Source organism: Stylophora pistillata, chromosome 1, assembly GCF_964205215.1.
Source record: "Stylophora pistillata chromosome 1, jaStyPist1.2, whole genome shotgun sequence".
Classification (NCBI taxonomy): domain Eukaryota; kingdom Metazoa; phylum Cnidaria; class Anthozoa; order Scleractinia; family Pocilloporidae; genus Stylophora; species Stylophora pistillata.
This window is the reverse complement of record NC_142519.1, coordinates 21,803,713-21,819,329: the sequence shown is the minus strand read 5'-3', so window position 1 is coordinate 21,819,329 and position 15,617 is coordinate 21,803,713. Positions and strand designations below refer to the sequence as shown.

Sequence of the window (15,617 nt, the reverse complement as noted above, 5' to 3'; positions counted from 1 at the left end):
CATGAATACAAAATCATTAAAATCAAAAAAAAGACGAGTGTCTCTCGTGATTATCAGTTTACATACCCACGAAAGTTTCTTCCCAGTAAACTAAGATGCACAGCGAGATTTTGCAATTTCTAAGCGAAACCATGCAATCTTGTTAAAAAACCAGACGCAAATTAAAACAAATCGAGCAAATCTTCATAAACATTTCCGGGTGGAGAAAAAGAAATTCATCCCCGGTTTCCCTCTCTCTCGGTTACAGTTCTCCATCCCAATCCGGAACCTAGCTGAAAGAACGGGAAAATCTCAACTGTATATCTTGATTGACAACCTTTTACCAGCAAAACTTCCCTGCAGTTGAACGGCTAACGTGGTGAGCTCAAGGGCATAAATCCTACCGATCTTGTTGCTATTTTTGACACCGCTTCACAAAAACAAAACTTTGGTCCTTGTACTGAGTTTTCATCCCGAAACAATACACATCACCTATCAATGGGAAACTTTTCATTACTTGAGAAAATTAAGCATTCTCGGCACTTACTGCCTCAGGATAAAATGTTATGATTAAGATAAGTTATGATACCGCATTCAGCCTGAGCATCAAACTATTTGTCACATACCTCAAGAGAAAAATATTTTCCCGGCAGCTTTGGTGTTCAAAAAACTAACTGCCTTGCGTTAAAAAAGTATGCGAAGAATTAAATATGATACCATACACAAATACATGCAACTGAACAGACAACAATCCCATCCAAGGACATCAACGAAGCGTATCATCTGAACTTTCGCCAAATTAAAGCAGGCTGGTTTCCAAAGCTCACGCTCGCTCCTCAATAATCCCTTGCGGGTAAGTCTGTTGTCGTACCCCGCGTGCGTTCATGAGGGGGCAGTGACCTCAAAGAACAAGGTTGAAAAGCATAGGTGATGCATGCAGATTCCATAAAGATACACTTACTTTTAACAGAAGAAACACATGTAGACCGGCTTAAGGCCGTTTATCTAACAAAGTTTAGCCGTTGTTCAACAAAATTGCGATCTAAGCCGTCTTCAATTTAGGCGTACCTTTTATCTGAACATTTATTTTTGTGAACAGTGTCAAGAGAGCCGAGCGCGAATTGTGGAAGACACTCATCTGATTAAATCGACCCTCTTATAGAGAATCCCCGAGGTCAACTGCTTGTGAAAAACCGTGGTTTGGGTTGCACCTCGTATCAATAACCGGGCCTTATTGGAAAAAGAATAGTTGAGGGTGGGGAGGGTTTAATCAGTTCAGCGGTTAAATATATGCAAGGTGCACACCCATCTACGTAGTTTTGTATTTGTACATGTATCTAACGTGTAAGTTGTTTGGAATTCCAGACCTGATGTGATACCAGCAGTTATTCAGCGAGATTTTATGCTCTTTAATCATTTGCTTTCGTATTGATGTAGTTTATTATCAAATGTCTCCAGAGTCTCCGGCTTAGAGAGGAGGAAGTGACGTTATGGCTGCGCATGTGCTACAGAGAGAAGAGCTGCGGAGTCAAGAATGCAAATGATTGCCTTCGAAGTGTTTTTTAATAATGGCTTCGCTCGCGTCCTTAACTATATCGAAAACATAGACTAATGGCAACTGGAGGGTTGGTTGTTAAAATTACCTATATTTCAGGCATACTCTCACCAATCCGCCTCAGACCTTCGCCCCCGTAAAATAACGAAAAGCTCTACCCACACTTACTTATTCAAGGCATTCTTTGATTGTAAGCATAACTACTAATTTCGTCCAAAAGTCAATCCTTCCTACCACTGTGTGTGCTGATAATTGTGGGTATATAATAAGGGACGCAAACGGCGGATAATGCGTTGAGCAGCAAGGGCCTATACAGAAGTGCATTGTTTGAGAAGACGCAATACAAGAGAATTGACACTTCTAAGTTCTCTCTCCTTGCTCTAATAAATTCAAACTAGGTCATCTGTAATTTACGTCTCGGATTCATTTTGATTAGACAAGAGAGTGTAAACCCAAGACTATCTCTTCTATAAGCCTTCCACCATATCAAGTGCTCTTTAGACGCTGAGTATTTGGTTTGTTTTCCTGGAATAATGCTTCTTTTGAAGGAAAAACACAGTAGGTACTCAGGTGAACAGGTTTTGCAAAACAATATTAGTTTTCTGTAAGAATTAGCAAAGTTTTCTGACTCTATTTTTTTCAGATCCTTCCATCTTTTCCAACCTTTGTCATGCTAATCGCTCTTTAGAAGTCAGAAGCTTGAGGACTTTAAGAATGAGAAACATCTCTGTGCCTGTTTGGTGACAGAGACATATATTCGTTGGGATTCGGTCCTCCATCAGCTGAGATATTTCGTGAGGCAGTACTGTTTTTCTCCTTTGATAAAGCCATGTAATGCTCTTCGGCCCCTCTCGTGGCCATCCTTGGCCCCTCTGCGGCTCCTCTCGTCTTCACACCGCCATTTCTTCGGTTGGCTTTCTGGCGAGCAGCTTTTGGATTCATTCTTGCCGCGCTGGGTGGTGGTGGAATTGGTGGAAGAGGTCGAGAGGTAGCCGTTTCATCAGTGGAAGGAGATATTTCATATAAAGGGTTAGTGTTGTCCTTCATTGGCATTGAACTGTAATTTGTCCCTGCACCCAAGTCGATTTCGTTACAGTAGTGGGTTTCCTCCTGATCGCTTCTAAAGGCCACATTGCTAAAGGTTGCCTGTTGGTTTCTAGGATTAGGTTTAGAAAGCCTCCGATTTTGAAAGATAAGGTAAACAACTGCAGCAATAAGAAGGAATACAAGAGATGCAAGTATTGATAATGTTATGATGAAAGTAGTCTTGGAGGTTGCACTTCCTGTCTGTGTCAGCGAGGGCTCGTCTGTAGAGCAAAAGAGATATCAAAGTAAACGGATACACACAAGCCTAACCAAAAGGCGCGAAAATTGAGAAAATACATGGTTCATCACGGTGTTTGATATACCTAAACATTCAAGAGTAATCAGAGAAACAATTCAGATCAATGTATTCATACTACCATCATGTTTACGATTTTCCTTGTCACACCCTAATGAAATTATGATGAGAATAAAAATAATTTGACAGCACACAGACAAAAGCTAAATCTCACCCTTGGTCTGTAAAGAGGCTGAATTCTCTGCTTCATTAAACACACAGGAGTAATGAGTTTCATTTTCTTGGCAAAATGCGTCGTTTGGACATTGGTGGCTCTGGCACGGCTTCATGGCTGCAAAGTAGCAACAAGAAAAAAATTGTAACTTGCAAATTAAAACAGTAGAGGAATTAATTCCACTTACACTTAAACATATTTTATTCTCTGAGAGACAAATGGTATTGCTATAAACTCAATTGCTCACTGATAAAAGTTTTTATGGTTCCCAACAGTATAATTTCGGCTCATCAACTTTTAGAATACGATTTTAAGCAAACGAGGAAAGGAATGAAATTCTTAAAAGGTGAAACTAAAGTTATTACAAGTTCATACCTTCCAAAATTAATTGAGCAATAATCGCAAGACCCTCACAAGCTATCTGGTGACTTCGATAGGAACAGAGTTTTTATCGTGCAACATTCGCGAGTTTGGATGGAATATCGCATAACCTCGCTCCCAGTGATAATTTTAAAACGCGCTCTATACCTCGAGTTCGTCCTATTTGTATTGAGACTTGACACACTCTGCAAGGTAGACCCTCCTCCTCCCTCTCCTTTTGTTTTGCATAATGCACGCATTTTACATATTTTTGAAAAGGTATGCCTCGCTTCAAAATTCAGAAGAGAAGGCAACCAGAATTGTAAGTAGTTTAGTGATTTTCTTGTAACTTTTGTAATACCTGTAGTTAGTTGTATCTGTAAAACATTGTAATGTATATATTTTCTTTCCTTTGTAGTTTGACAAAAAACTTAAAACGTTATTAAACTCGGTGTTTGTGCAAAAATCTGCTTCGTCGACGTCTCTTCGGAAAGGATAAACATATATCCAATTTACCTTTTTCCTTTTTTCTCTTGCCCTTACCTTTGCTATAGCCTTATCAATCTTGCCGAGGTAAAATCTATTCTAACACAGATTTGTTTAATTTGTATTAATCACAACGCTCTTACGACCAAAGCTCGATTTTAGACCAGAAATAAACTATAAGGGCCTATAATCATTTAATTCTGCACATATGAAACAGCGGATGAGGACATAAAGTAAACTTACTGATTGTGGTTCGCTCTTCGCAAAGATGCCCAGAGAGCCCATCGGGACAGGAGCAGATATATGAAGAATCATTGCTAAAACATTTTCCACCATTTCTACATGGAGAACTCTGACATGGATTAGATGTTGCTAAAGTAATAATAAAAACAACAAACAAGATACTGATGAGGGATTTTGAACTGTTTGGTACGAAAGTAATCATATTAGTTTGTACAGATATCTACTGAGATTTGCTACTTATGCAAATCAGAATTACCTGGATAGAAGTATTAAAATACTTCGTACAGATTTGATGTTTAAAAACGATAAGTGGATGAAGTAGTAGGCTTCTGATGTTCAAACGGTGTTAATTACATCTCAATGTAATGAAAGACGGGTTGGACAGATCTGGCATGCAATGAGCTCTGAAGTAATCTTAGCAGTCTTTCGTAGTCAAATTATAAAAGGTACGAGTGTTATTTAAGTTAAGCGCTTCTGTAATGAATTAAGTCAAATTCAAAGAGGAATGGTACCACCAACAAAAGAGGTCTGAACCCCATATAGGCAAGTATTTTTTAACTTTGACAAGGTACATGACATACAAATTGAAATCCATCGAACTTTGAATGAGTCCAAACAAAATCTGCCTGCTAACGGTTATCTTTGAGCTTGAAACTGTGACGTGTTCCCTCAAATTCAGTTTTTATGTTCCCTTTCTTTACTTTGCACAATTATTCAAAGCATGTAAACAGCCTTGATATAAGAAAAACACTCTTTAAATAAAACTGTCCGTTTACTCACATTTTTCACAATGTATTCCTACGAATCCTTCTGTACAGTTGCAAATAGCACCTCCTCCAGTATCAATGCAGCTTCCATGGTGTTGACATTTGACCTCCGAACATTTTGAAGAGATATCTGGGCAATAAATCAGAAAGTAGAGAAAATTCATAGAGGTCTTAAATTTGCTTATTAAAAGAGGAAACGAGGCACTGTTATAGACAATAAAGGTCATTTTAATTAATAGTATCGGAAAACTCTTTAGGACACATTCCATCAGATCCCTTCCCTCTCGTCAATTGTAACAATTAACAACTATTCACCTCAGTGGAGGTGGTTAGCGGTGGATATTTACCGAGCCGCGAAGCGGCTCGGTAAATATCCACCGCTAACCACCGACACTGAGGTGAATAGTTGTTTTAGTATATACTAAAACAGTGAGATAATATACACTGCTTCGTTATTAATTTGAGTGATTTCTTCGCTTGTCACGGATGAAAACCGGGACGCCATTTTTTCCCGAGTTGCTCGGAGGTAAATAGCAAAGGATATTCGGAGTTTGACTAGCCAATCAGAGCGCGCCTTCAACGCTATCCACTGTTTTAGTATATACTAATATACTTTATTCTCAGTCTCTTATTATCATTTTTTTCTTAAGTGGATGAAAAGGTACTTTATGTGGAACAAGATTGGACCACCACCATTCTGGGAGGGATAGAAAGGAAAGCCCAAGTATACAGCCTTCTTTATCCCTGTTTTTGTTTGTTTGTTTGCATGTTGTCTTTAATGTTTTTTTTTTACTTCTTAACTTCAACCCCTTTCACTTGTACCTCGTCCTTCGCATGGTTTTGAATTTCTCACCTCACTTCATGGAAAAAGTAGCGCTGAGTACATTCTTAGAGCACAATTGCGTAAAACTAACTTTGAATTAGTTTCTGTGGAGAAAATTTCTCAACACTGACACGTGTCCAAATTTTAGAGTGAACAGCTCACCTGTTTGATATGGTAACTTGCACAACGCTGTTACCGCCGATGATCCACCCGTGGAGTTTCGGCCATAGGCATATTTTCTACATTCTCCGAAGTTGGTCTCGTTGCCAAGACATCTCACATTCCTGAACCATACCGGTCCAGAACTTGAACCAAACTGATTATTATAACCGGATGAAAGGCCTGCAGGATACCCCAACTGGCGGCATACCACGTGAACAGCATTGATGTCCCACCCCCCCCTATCTATTGTTCCCCAGACTCCAGAGTAAAACACTTCTACTCGTCCAGCATTACTAATTGGGGCACCAGCAAGCCTCACCTTCAACACTAAGAAAACACACATATTAATTTATTAGGGTAGTTATTTCAGTAACTTTATAACTTTTTAAGATTCTTTACCCTTATATGAGCACGATCCTTCGCAGTAAAGCACTATTTGAGCAATAGTGAAAATCAGACCTGAAAAAAATTTCAGGCCTGTACGGGATTCGAACCACTGACCTCTGCGATACTAGTGCAGCGCTCTACCAATTGAGCTAACAAGCCAACTGGGAGCAGGCCATCAAATTGATTCGATATAAACCCGTAGATGATAAATCAAACAACAACAAACATATGAAACATATGTGTGAACTGCGGTTATGAGACGTATATGAGCACGATCCTTCGCAGTAAAGCACTATTTGAGCAATAGTGAAAATCAGACCTGAAAAAAATTTCAGGCCTGTACGGGATTCGAACCACTGACCTCTGCGATACTAGTGCAGCGCTCTACCAATTGAGCTAACAAGCCAACTGGGAGCAGGCCATCAAATTGATTCGATATAAACCCGTAGATGATAAATCAAACAACAACAAACATATGAAACATATGTGTGAACTGCGGTTATGAGACGTATATGAGCACGATCCTTCGCAGTAAAGCACTATTTGAGCAATAGTGAAAATCAGACCTGAAAAAAATTCAGACAATCAGACCTGAAATTTTTTTTTCAGGTCTGATTTTCACTATTGCTCAAATAGTGCTTTACTGCGAAGGATCGTGCTCATATACGTCTCATAACCGCAGTTCACACATATGTTTCATATGTTTGTTGTTGTTTGATTCTTTACCCTATGTCAACTAAATTAGAAATCCTTCTTTTTTTCCATCTTTAAAAGATCATAACCTCACTCCTTTTTTTCGGAGGCATTGAAGGCAGTAAAAAAAAGTATCTGGAATATCATTAAAACCGAAATAAAAATAAAACTGTAGATCACAAAAATATCTTGTCGTCTTTGTTTCTCTCCACAAAGTCGTACCTGAAAATGTCCCCCATTGAATTTTTCAAGGAGGTTGGGCCTTTATCACTAAAACTAGCGTGGAAGATTCTTTCAGAATTGACGCTATCACTGACTAGAACGGCCAGTTATGACTTACTTTGAGACGGGTTGAAATTTGCCTGTCTGCACAAAACGCCGGCTGCAAAATATGGTCGTTGGTAATATATATGACTCCATACGGATGTGATCTTGTCCCATGTGGTTACCGCACAGTTTGAGATACTCGATTCATTCCCATTACAACGTATCCTCCATATCCACAATGGCCCATTCAATCGCCCAAAATCTGCGTATTGGAAAATATAATCAGCGCCCGGATATCCCAGCTGACGACACACCACATGACCTGCATTAATATCAACATAACCCTGGCCAAGTACTCCTCCCCAGACTCCGTAAAACATCACCTCGATTGTACCGGCAAAAGTAAATCTGGATCCAGTCAAGCGAACGTTGAAATCTAAAAAAAAAAATGTTGCAATGGTAGATAATTTTCACATTTTCAGAGTCAACCTCCCATAAATTTGGAATTTCAAAACTTTTTAGGGGAAGATACAGCCAATAAACCTACGAGCTTAAAAAGAAAGAAACAAAATGAATAATCTCAAGTCTACATTACAAGGTGCTTTAAAACTTTATTATAACGCTGGCAGCGCCCGTGGGTAATATCAAGCGAATCCTGTGTTCTGATTGGCTACCCAAGCCCATCTTGCCCGCTCGGGATTGCCCGCTTAGATTCCGCGCAAGAAAAACATTAGTAAGTAAGTAAGTAAGTAAGTAAACTTTATTTACACAGGGTAGCCCATTCAGCTCCAAGGCTGGTCTCCATAGGGGCCCCGTATCTTAAAGATTTAATTTACATTAAGAATATTTATAAACTATCACGTTCAAAGAGCCTAATAAAAATACAACAATAGCATTTAAGAACTACATTTCGAGCCTAAAAAATACAATGTAATATTACTTTTAAAGCCTAAAATATGATAAAACATCATAAAGACAAAAAAAAAAAGGACTCGGTCAAAATCCAGCCATTTTGACCTCACGCTTGGTCAATAATGCATATATCACATTTATAACGACCTTAGTCACTGAAGCCTGAATTTTCGGATAATGAGGTGCCCCTCTCCCCTCCCCCAAGGCAGGTTCCAAGACGCCACTGACAAAATTTTAAACGGACATGAATGTAGACATCCTCACGTACAATTTCAAGAACTCTAATAAAATACTAATACTTGTTATCTATAACTCACAAACTTCGCCGAATTTTTAGACAATTTCCTACGCCAGATTCAGCGACTGATTTAAGAGTACGTGTTAGCTTTTATCTAAAACTGCTCAGAAATAAATAAGTAATTATAACTCACCACCGACTTGTGTAGCACTTGGTTTGCAAATGATACTAAGATCAAAGTGATGTGTATAGATCGTTAATCGAGGCTGGCCGCTAAGAGTACAATTTTGCAAATTACTCTCGTGTCCAAGGCACTGTATATCGTGGGCTCCGTACCACTGAGGGCCAGTCCCCGGTCCAAAGACAGCAAAGCCAGCTGCAAGGATACTGCCAGAGAAGTTTAACTGTCTGCATATAACTCCATCAAAAGTGACGTCATAGTGATAGTGCCACCACCAAAACCACGGATAAAGGTAAAGAGTCCCCCAAATCCCGTTAAATCGAAGCTCTACTCTACCAGCGTGCCTAACCGCAGAATTTGTAAGCCTTACATCAAATCCTAGAAGAGATATAAAAATATAATTGCTGGTCGGTGCGAAAAAAAAATTTCCCCTGCTCATCTATGAATGGGAATCATGTTTTAGGGGCAGGTGTCCGGTGTTGTAAGCATGCTATAAAATGGCAGGGGTCGCTGTCTTAACGAATCAGATATATTTGTCGTTCTCCCTTATTTACTCTCGCATACGGGTCTTACGGTCTCACCACTACAAACTTTGCCGCACTGACAGAAAATCGTGCAAGCTCTGCCGGAACAGAGTAAAATTTTCTTTGGTCCTGATCACACTTACTACAAACACAGTGCATAAGACTTCGGCACAACACATCGATAAGTGGAATAGAAATCCCAGGAGCATAAATGCCTACGATAAAAATAAAAAAAACAAAAAACAAAACAAAAACAAAAACAAAAAACACAACAACAGCAGAGCCGTGCGACAGTGGACCGCAAGGGGAAACTTTCTTTGAAGTGCACCATGAACCATCATACACCAGCTGTGTATAATGATTGATAGATAACGCTAATCCAGTCGACTTTATTGCCTGAAGAGGCGGGACTGACGGCATCTATTGGAAGCGTCGCGATTCAAAGGTGAAGTGAGGGGTAAGCACGACGTGGCTTACAATACGAAGCAGAGACAATAATTCTATGCAATCCTTTAGTCTTTCAATGTTTATCACGATCTATGTGTGTGCAAAATCAACATTCACCTGATTCAGTCGCACCATCGCTGCACATAACATTTGCACAATAAACATTCGACGAAGGAAAAATAAAGGAATCCCAAGTACATTCGTCTAACGCTGATTCATTTCCATAACACCTGAAGTTTGCAAACAAAAATGACAAAGTACTTGAGCAAAATAATCGGCTTCCCGCCAATGATGCTGCGGTGTATCCTAGCTGCCTGCAGACAATTGTAGCATCTTTTATATCCCAGCCGGAGGCGTAAATTGAACCCCAAATTCCTTGATAATAAACCTCCACTCGTCCCATATTTGACGAAGGAGATCCCCGTAGCCTAACCAGCATTCCTAGGTGTAAAAGAGAGAGGTAAGAAAAATTATATTGAACGTGAAACATAGTCGCCTTTATCTGAAGATTAACTGACACCGTTGGATTCGCCGCCACCTCAGGTTGGGGTTTTCCTTACAGAGAGCGAAAAGTTGTCTGTCGTTCATTTGCGGGAGAGAGACTATTGTTGGAAAAGCAAGGCTATTGAAATAGTAGAAGTAACGCAAGGACCAACTGCTTGTATGTGTTGTTAAGATTTGTTCACCCAATCCTACTGAAGTGTTAAAATTATAAAGCCAAACTAAATTCTCTGTCCACATCGACCAAGATTCTACTTTTGGAATGAGAAAATCACAGAAAATAGCCAGCTTAAGGGATGGTCTCGATTGCCTTAAAATTCCAGCTCTCGTTTACAATCAGTCAGGGGTTACATGGGACTTCAAAGCTTGTGGAAGTGAATCTGTTTTCTGAGGTACTAAATAGGTACGCAACACAATATCGGTTCGGCAAAATTCTTCTATAAGCCAGTTTTGTCGCATGTGGTGATACAACGCATAAGCGTTAAAAAAATCAAAAGTACTGAAATAACTACAAAAAAGACTTTCTCAAACACCGAACTCACATTGAGCTCAGATACTACATGATACGGAATCCTGGCGAAACGATGTGGTCCATATGAAAGTGACTTCATTCTCACTGACCCTAGTCATTAAGGAAGTAAATAGTACGTACGAAACAGCTTGCAATTTGAAGAAGAAATAACAGATTTCCATGCATGTATTTCTTGGTCCTTGAGTAATTATCACGACCTAAGTGGGTGCAAAATTGCTATTCACCTGAACCAGCCATACTATTGCTACACCTAACATTTGCACAGTTACTGTAAGCACTTGACCAGGAATAGACGAAGAAATCCCAAGCACATTGGTCTAGCGCCGATTCGTTTCCATAACACCTGAAGTTTGAAAACAAAGGTGGTAAAGTGATGGAGCAAAATAACTGTCTTCCTGCCAGTGATGCTGTGACGTATCCTAGCTGCCTGCAAAAAGCTGTAGCATCTTTGATATCCCAGCCTGAGGCGTAGATGGAACCCCAAATTCCCCCATAATAAACCTCGACTCGTCCCATATTTGACGAAGGAGATCCCCGTAGTCTAACCAGCATTCCTGGGTGTAGAAGAGAGAAATACGAAAAATTACATCGACCGTGAAGTATAGTCGCCCTCATCTGGAAGTTAACACCGTTGGATCCGCTGCCATCTCAGGTTGCCATTTCTCTTGCAGAGAGCGGAAAGGTGTCTGTCGTTCATTTGTGGGAAAGAGAGACTTATTCTACATCTCATTTGAAAACAATCGGGGATCACCTGAGAGTTCACAATTAGAGGGGTTAAATATTCCCATAAGGGCAACAATCCTCAGTGTAACAAAGTGGCTCACTGACATATTGTGCAACCAACTAATGATCACTGATATGAATTGCATTGGTGTAAAATTAAAGAAACACATTTTTCAGTACCAGTATATCGATAGAAAACCTAAAGGTTTAAAGTTTCCGTGCCCAGTAAGAGCTCTAAAAACACTTATCCTCCGTCAGTATGGCTATGATAAATTCCGCCACAAGTTATGTTCGCATACCTTGGCTGCTGGTCTGTTGTAGTTACGTTATTTTAGGCAAACTTGAAAGGCACGGCTGGAGCAATTTATATACTTAAATAGCGCATAAACCTACACTTACCATTCGCGTGGGACAAACTCTTGCATATAATACTAGCAACGTTCCGTCGCCTTTGTGATTCAGACTTGTTACCGATCCCATCATGAAGGCAGCTCATTATGTTAGCTTCACTTCCAGAGCATTGAAGATTGGTAATCCACACAGGACCGCTTATTGGGCCATACACATCGGTTGTGAAGGCTGCTTCTGCACCAGCTTGGTAACCAAGCTGGCGACACACCACTGTGGCGTCGTTTATATCCCAGTTTGTTTTACTGATCGCTCCCCAGATTCCTGCGTACATCACTTCTACTCGACCAGCATTAGGAATTGAGGATCCTTGAAGACGAATTGAAATATCTAAAACGAATTATGAAAACGTAACCATGAGTATATCTCGAGAAAATAAAATGAACAATGTTGTCAGTTTTAAAAAGATTGTTGGAGTGAGTTTGTCTGCAAGGGAAATAATCAGCTGGTTACCACAATAATTTTAAGTGATAAAAGCAGATAAGACCAGATAAACCCCCTTGGTCCGTACAATCGATTTGTGGTATGGGTAGAAGACTGTAGAAGAACAATTGTGTCAACTTGACGCTCGATATAATAGGGAGGCGCCGTTCCGAAATGGCATTTAAATGAAATTCGTCTGTTCCTAACCAAACCTCAATAAAAGAGACGCATATGAAAGTGATCACCATGAACTCTAAATGTCAATCACACGACCTCACTTAAGAGAAAATCATACATACAAAACAGTACACATTGCTCTACAAGAATATGGCGCTGAAACTTTTCTGTAAGGTGGGTTGTGGATTTCGCTACTTTTTGGGACTTTGCTCCTAAACTATTAAGTATACTGATATTGGCTGCTAGTTTTAAACTATATCGTGTACTTTCTATCACCACAAAAGTATGTGCAAAAAATTACCCAAGGCAAGCAGAAAAAATATCATCCAGTACTTACCGCGTATATCAATATTGAGCTCATGGGTCTTGCATATCACACCCGCTTCTGTGTTTTTATAGGAATAACTCTCAAGCCAGTCACGGTACTGACATTCTTGTAAAGTCTTCTCAGTTCCTGTGCAACGTACGTAAGACATCAAGACCGGTCCAGATCCTTCCCCAAATGGTGAATATTTCAAGGCCGTGACGACACCTGGGAAACCAAGTTGTCTGCATACCACTTCAGCCTCTGTTCTATCCCAAGACGAAGACCCATCGATACGTCCCCAGACTCCATACGAAAGAACCTCAACACGTCCAGCAAATGTCACGTTGGAACCAGTTAAACGGATGCCAACATCTAATAAATTGGATGCAAGTTTTTCAGTCAATGAGCAAAAGTTTTCGCTTCAATGTTATCTCTCAAAAAACAGAGGTAAAACAATATTTGGTCGTGTACTAGCCGGCTGCTTGCTAGCTGCAACATTGCAATTACCCGTTCTCTCTACAGCTAGCGAGTGCTTTTATCGGTCATTTGATCACTCTCGTCAGTGTCTAACCCATTACCTAACTGGCCCCGGTGACGGGATGAATGAGAAGGGAAATGCGGCAGCCCTCCTCCTCCACAAGTCAGGAATATATGGAAATGATCTAGAAAAAAGCTTAGGATTCAAACAGAAACAAAGAGAAAATTCCATAATAACACGATAGGCGTAATTTCAAAAAAGCCATTTAGCTACCGAGTTTATATTTGATATATCACAGTGTGTGTATTTATATGTACGTATGCATATGTATATTTTATAAATATAATCAAATGTCGCTCAATAATCTAAACAGCAAGTAAAAGCTGTTGAATCCGTCAAATATCTCAAGGGTCTATTGCTGTCCGAAAAGTTGCCTTTTGAGCATTTTTCCGACTGGTTCAAGCTCATTCGAATATTCTTTCAAAATTAATACCCACCAGAATAGTACAGCACAAGCCTCATGAACGTCAATGCTGATAACGAGATCATCTTTTCTGACACTTACAACTCTTGCGGCACCTAAAGGAGATTGAAGCGTATCGTTTGCGTCAACTCATTTAAACAAAAAAGCGTATGATGCAGAAAAGTGGGTTAATCAGACAGCGAAGTAAACAGCCCACACAAGATACTCTCAACAATGACCTTATGAAAGGAAATTCCAAACATTTTGATCCCCTGTTCGTTACGTGTTTTAGGATCATGATGTCGCACATGTAACTTAGCGCCTACTACGAGCAATTGATAAACCTCCAGTTATAACAAAATAGAACGGACGACATTTTGAATCTTAACAGAAAAAGAGAGAACAATACGGTTTAGAGAGTGCTACGCGTGGTTCAGCGCTAGTGAAGGAGGTAGACATATCCAGACATGTCACCAACCCAGTTTGTTTTCTAGAGTCTCAGTTACAAGGAAATTTGTCACGCTTGGCGGATCTATTATTTCGCGAGGTCAGGAACTACGGCTTTCACATAAAATGGAATTAACATTGTTGGTGACAAGAAAAGTGAAATCTCATAGCAAACCCTTGTCACTTATTACAGTAAATATAGGCAGTGTAGGTCAGCCACTTGGTTTGATTCTCTGTTTGCATTTAAATTGGCTACCACAGAGAGTAAGCTGAGCTCTATGTCAGGATCTCTCTAACGAAGGGCTAATCCTCGACACGTCAGCTTCCAAATCTTTTTATAGTGTAATTCACATTAACTGATAACTGAAGAGTTTTATCATGCATACAAAAACCAAACCCCATTTTACCCTATGCCTGAGTTAAATGAAGTTTATTCTGCTCGGTGGCTCTTTTGTTTCCGGAGGTCAGGAACAATGGCTTGATATGAAATGAAAATTGAATTCATATGACGACTGCTTTCTGAATAGTTTTAACGCTCTTATCATCAAAATCGAAAACTAGCCGTGTCTCGAAAGTTTCTTCCTATTAAACAAAGCTGCCCAGTAAGCTTTTCCAATTTCTTAGCGGAACCATGCAATCTTGCTGAAAACCAGGCGCAAATCAACACAATTCGAGCAAATCTTGCTAAACATTTCCGGGTCGGGAAAAAGAAATTAATTCATTTCCCTCTCTTTCGGTTACGGTTGTTCATCACTTTCCGGAAGCTAACTGAAAAACGGAAAAGCTCGAACTATCTTGGTTGACAACCTCTGGCCAGTAAAACTTCACTGCAGTTAAACGGTTAACGTAGCGAATTCAAAGGCATAAATCCTACCGATCTTGTTTTACTGACACTTCAAAACCAAACTTGGGTCCTTGCATTGAGTTTTAAGTCCTATCGAAACAATAGATATCGCCTACCAATGGGAACTTTTCGCTGTTTGAGCAACTTGAGCATTCTCGTCACTTATTGCCTTAGGATGAAATGTTATGCAGAAGATATGTTATGATACCGCATTCAACCTATGAGCATGGATCTTCAAGCTAAAGTAGCTAGGAAACGGAAACAAAACTATCTGTCACATACCTCAAGGCAAAAGATTTCCCAGCCAGGCAGCCTTGGTGTTCAAAAACCTAACTGCCTTGCGTTAAAAAGGTATGCGAAGAATTATGATGCCACATACAAATACATGCAACAGACAACAATCCTATCCAAGGACATCAACGAAGCGCGCCTTTGGACTTCGGCCAAACTAAAGCACACTCGTGGGTAAGTTTGTTGTCTTGCCCCGCGCGCATTGGATTTTGGGAGAGTGGCCCCAAGAAACAAGGTTGAAAAGCTAAGCCTGTAGAGAAAGCACTGCGTTCTCTCAATTCGTCACTCCATAAGGATATACATTCTTTTGACAGAGACAAACACATGCAGACCCTCAGGGCCGTTCATTTAACAAAGTTTAGCCGTCGTTTAACAAAACCGCGCTCTAAGCCATCTTCAATTAAGCCGAACCCTGACATTTATTTTTGTGAGCAGTGACAAGA

General features: G+C 40.0%; 1 protein-coding gene across 3 annotated transcripts; it reads right to left on the bottom strand.

The window, feature by feature from the left end:
• Positions 1-1,523: 1,523 nt before the first annotated feature.
• LOC148741699 (scavenger receptor cysteine-rich type 1 protein M130-like) lies at positions 1,524-15,451 on the bottom strand. Of its 3 annotated transcripts, none has more exons than XM_088744172.1 (13): positions 15,166-15,451; positions 13,627-13,708; positions 12,682-13,023; positions 11,736-12,074; positions 10,838-11,167; positions 9,698-10,021; positions 8,622-8,987; positions 7,352-7,540; positions 5,932-6,258; positions 4,960-5,076; positions 4,180-4,308; positions 3,091-3,207; positions 1,524-2,841 (listed from the first exon to the last, which is right to left on the bottom strand). In XM_088744172.1, exons 2-13 carry the CDS (start codon positions 13,676-13,678, stop codon positions 2,243-2,245), a joined length of 3,231 nt encoding a protein of 1,076 aa, XP_088600298.1. In that variant the 5' UTR covers positions 13,679-13,708; positions 15,166-15,451; the 3' UTR covers positions 1,524-2,242. The 3 variants fall into 3 exon arrangements, with proteins under 3 accessions (XP_088600298.1, XP_088600292.1, XP_088600301.1); XM_088744166.1 differs by having other exon boundaries at positions 7,352-7,714; positions 15,166-15,450; XM_088744175.1 differs by lacking the exon at positions 10,838-11,167 and having other exon boundaries at positions 7,352-7,714; positions 15,166-15,447.
• Between the last annotated feature and the right edge of the window lie 166 nt (positions 15,452-15,617).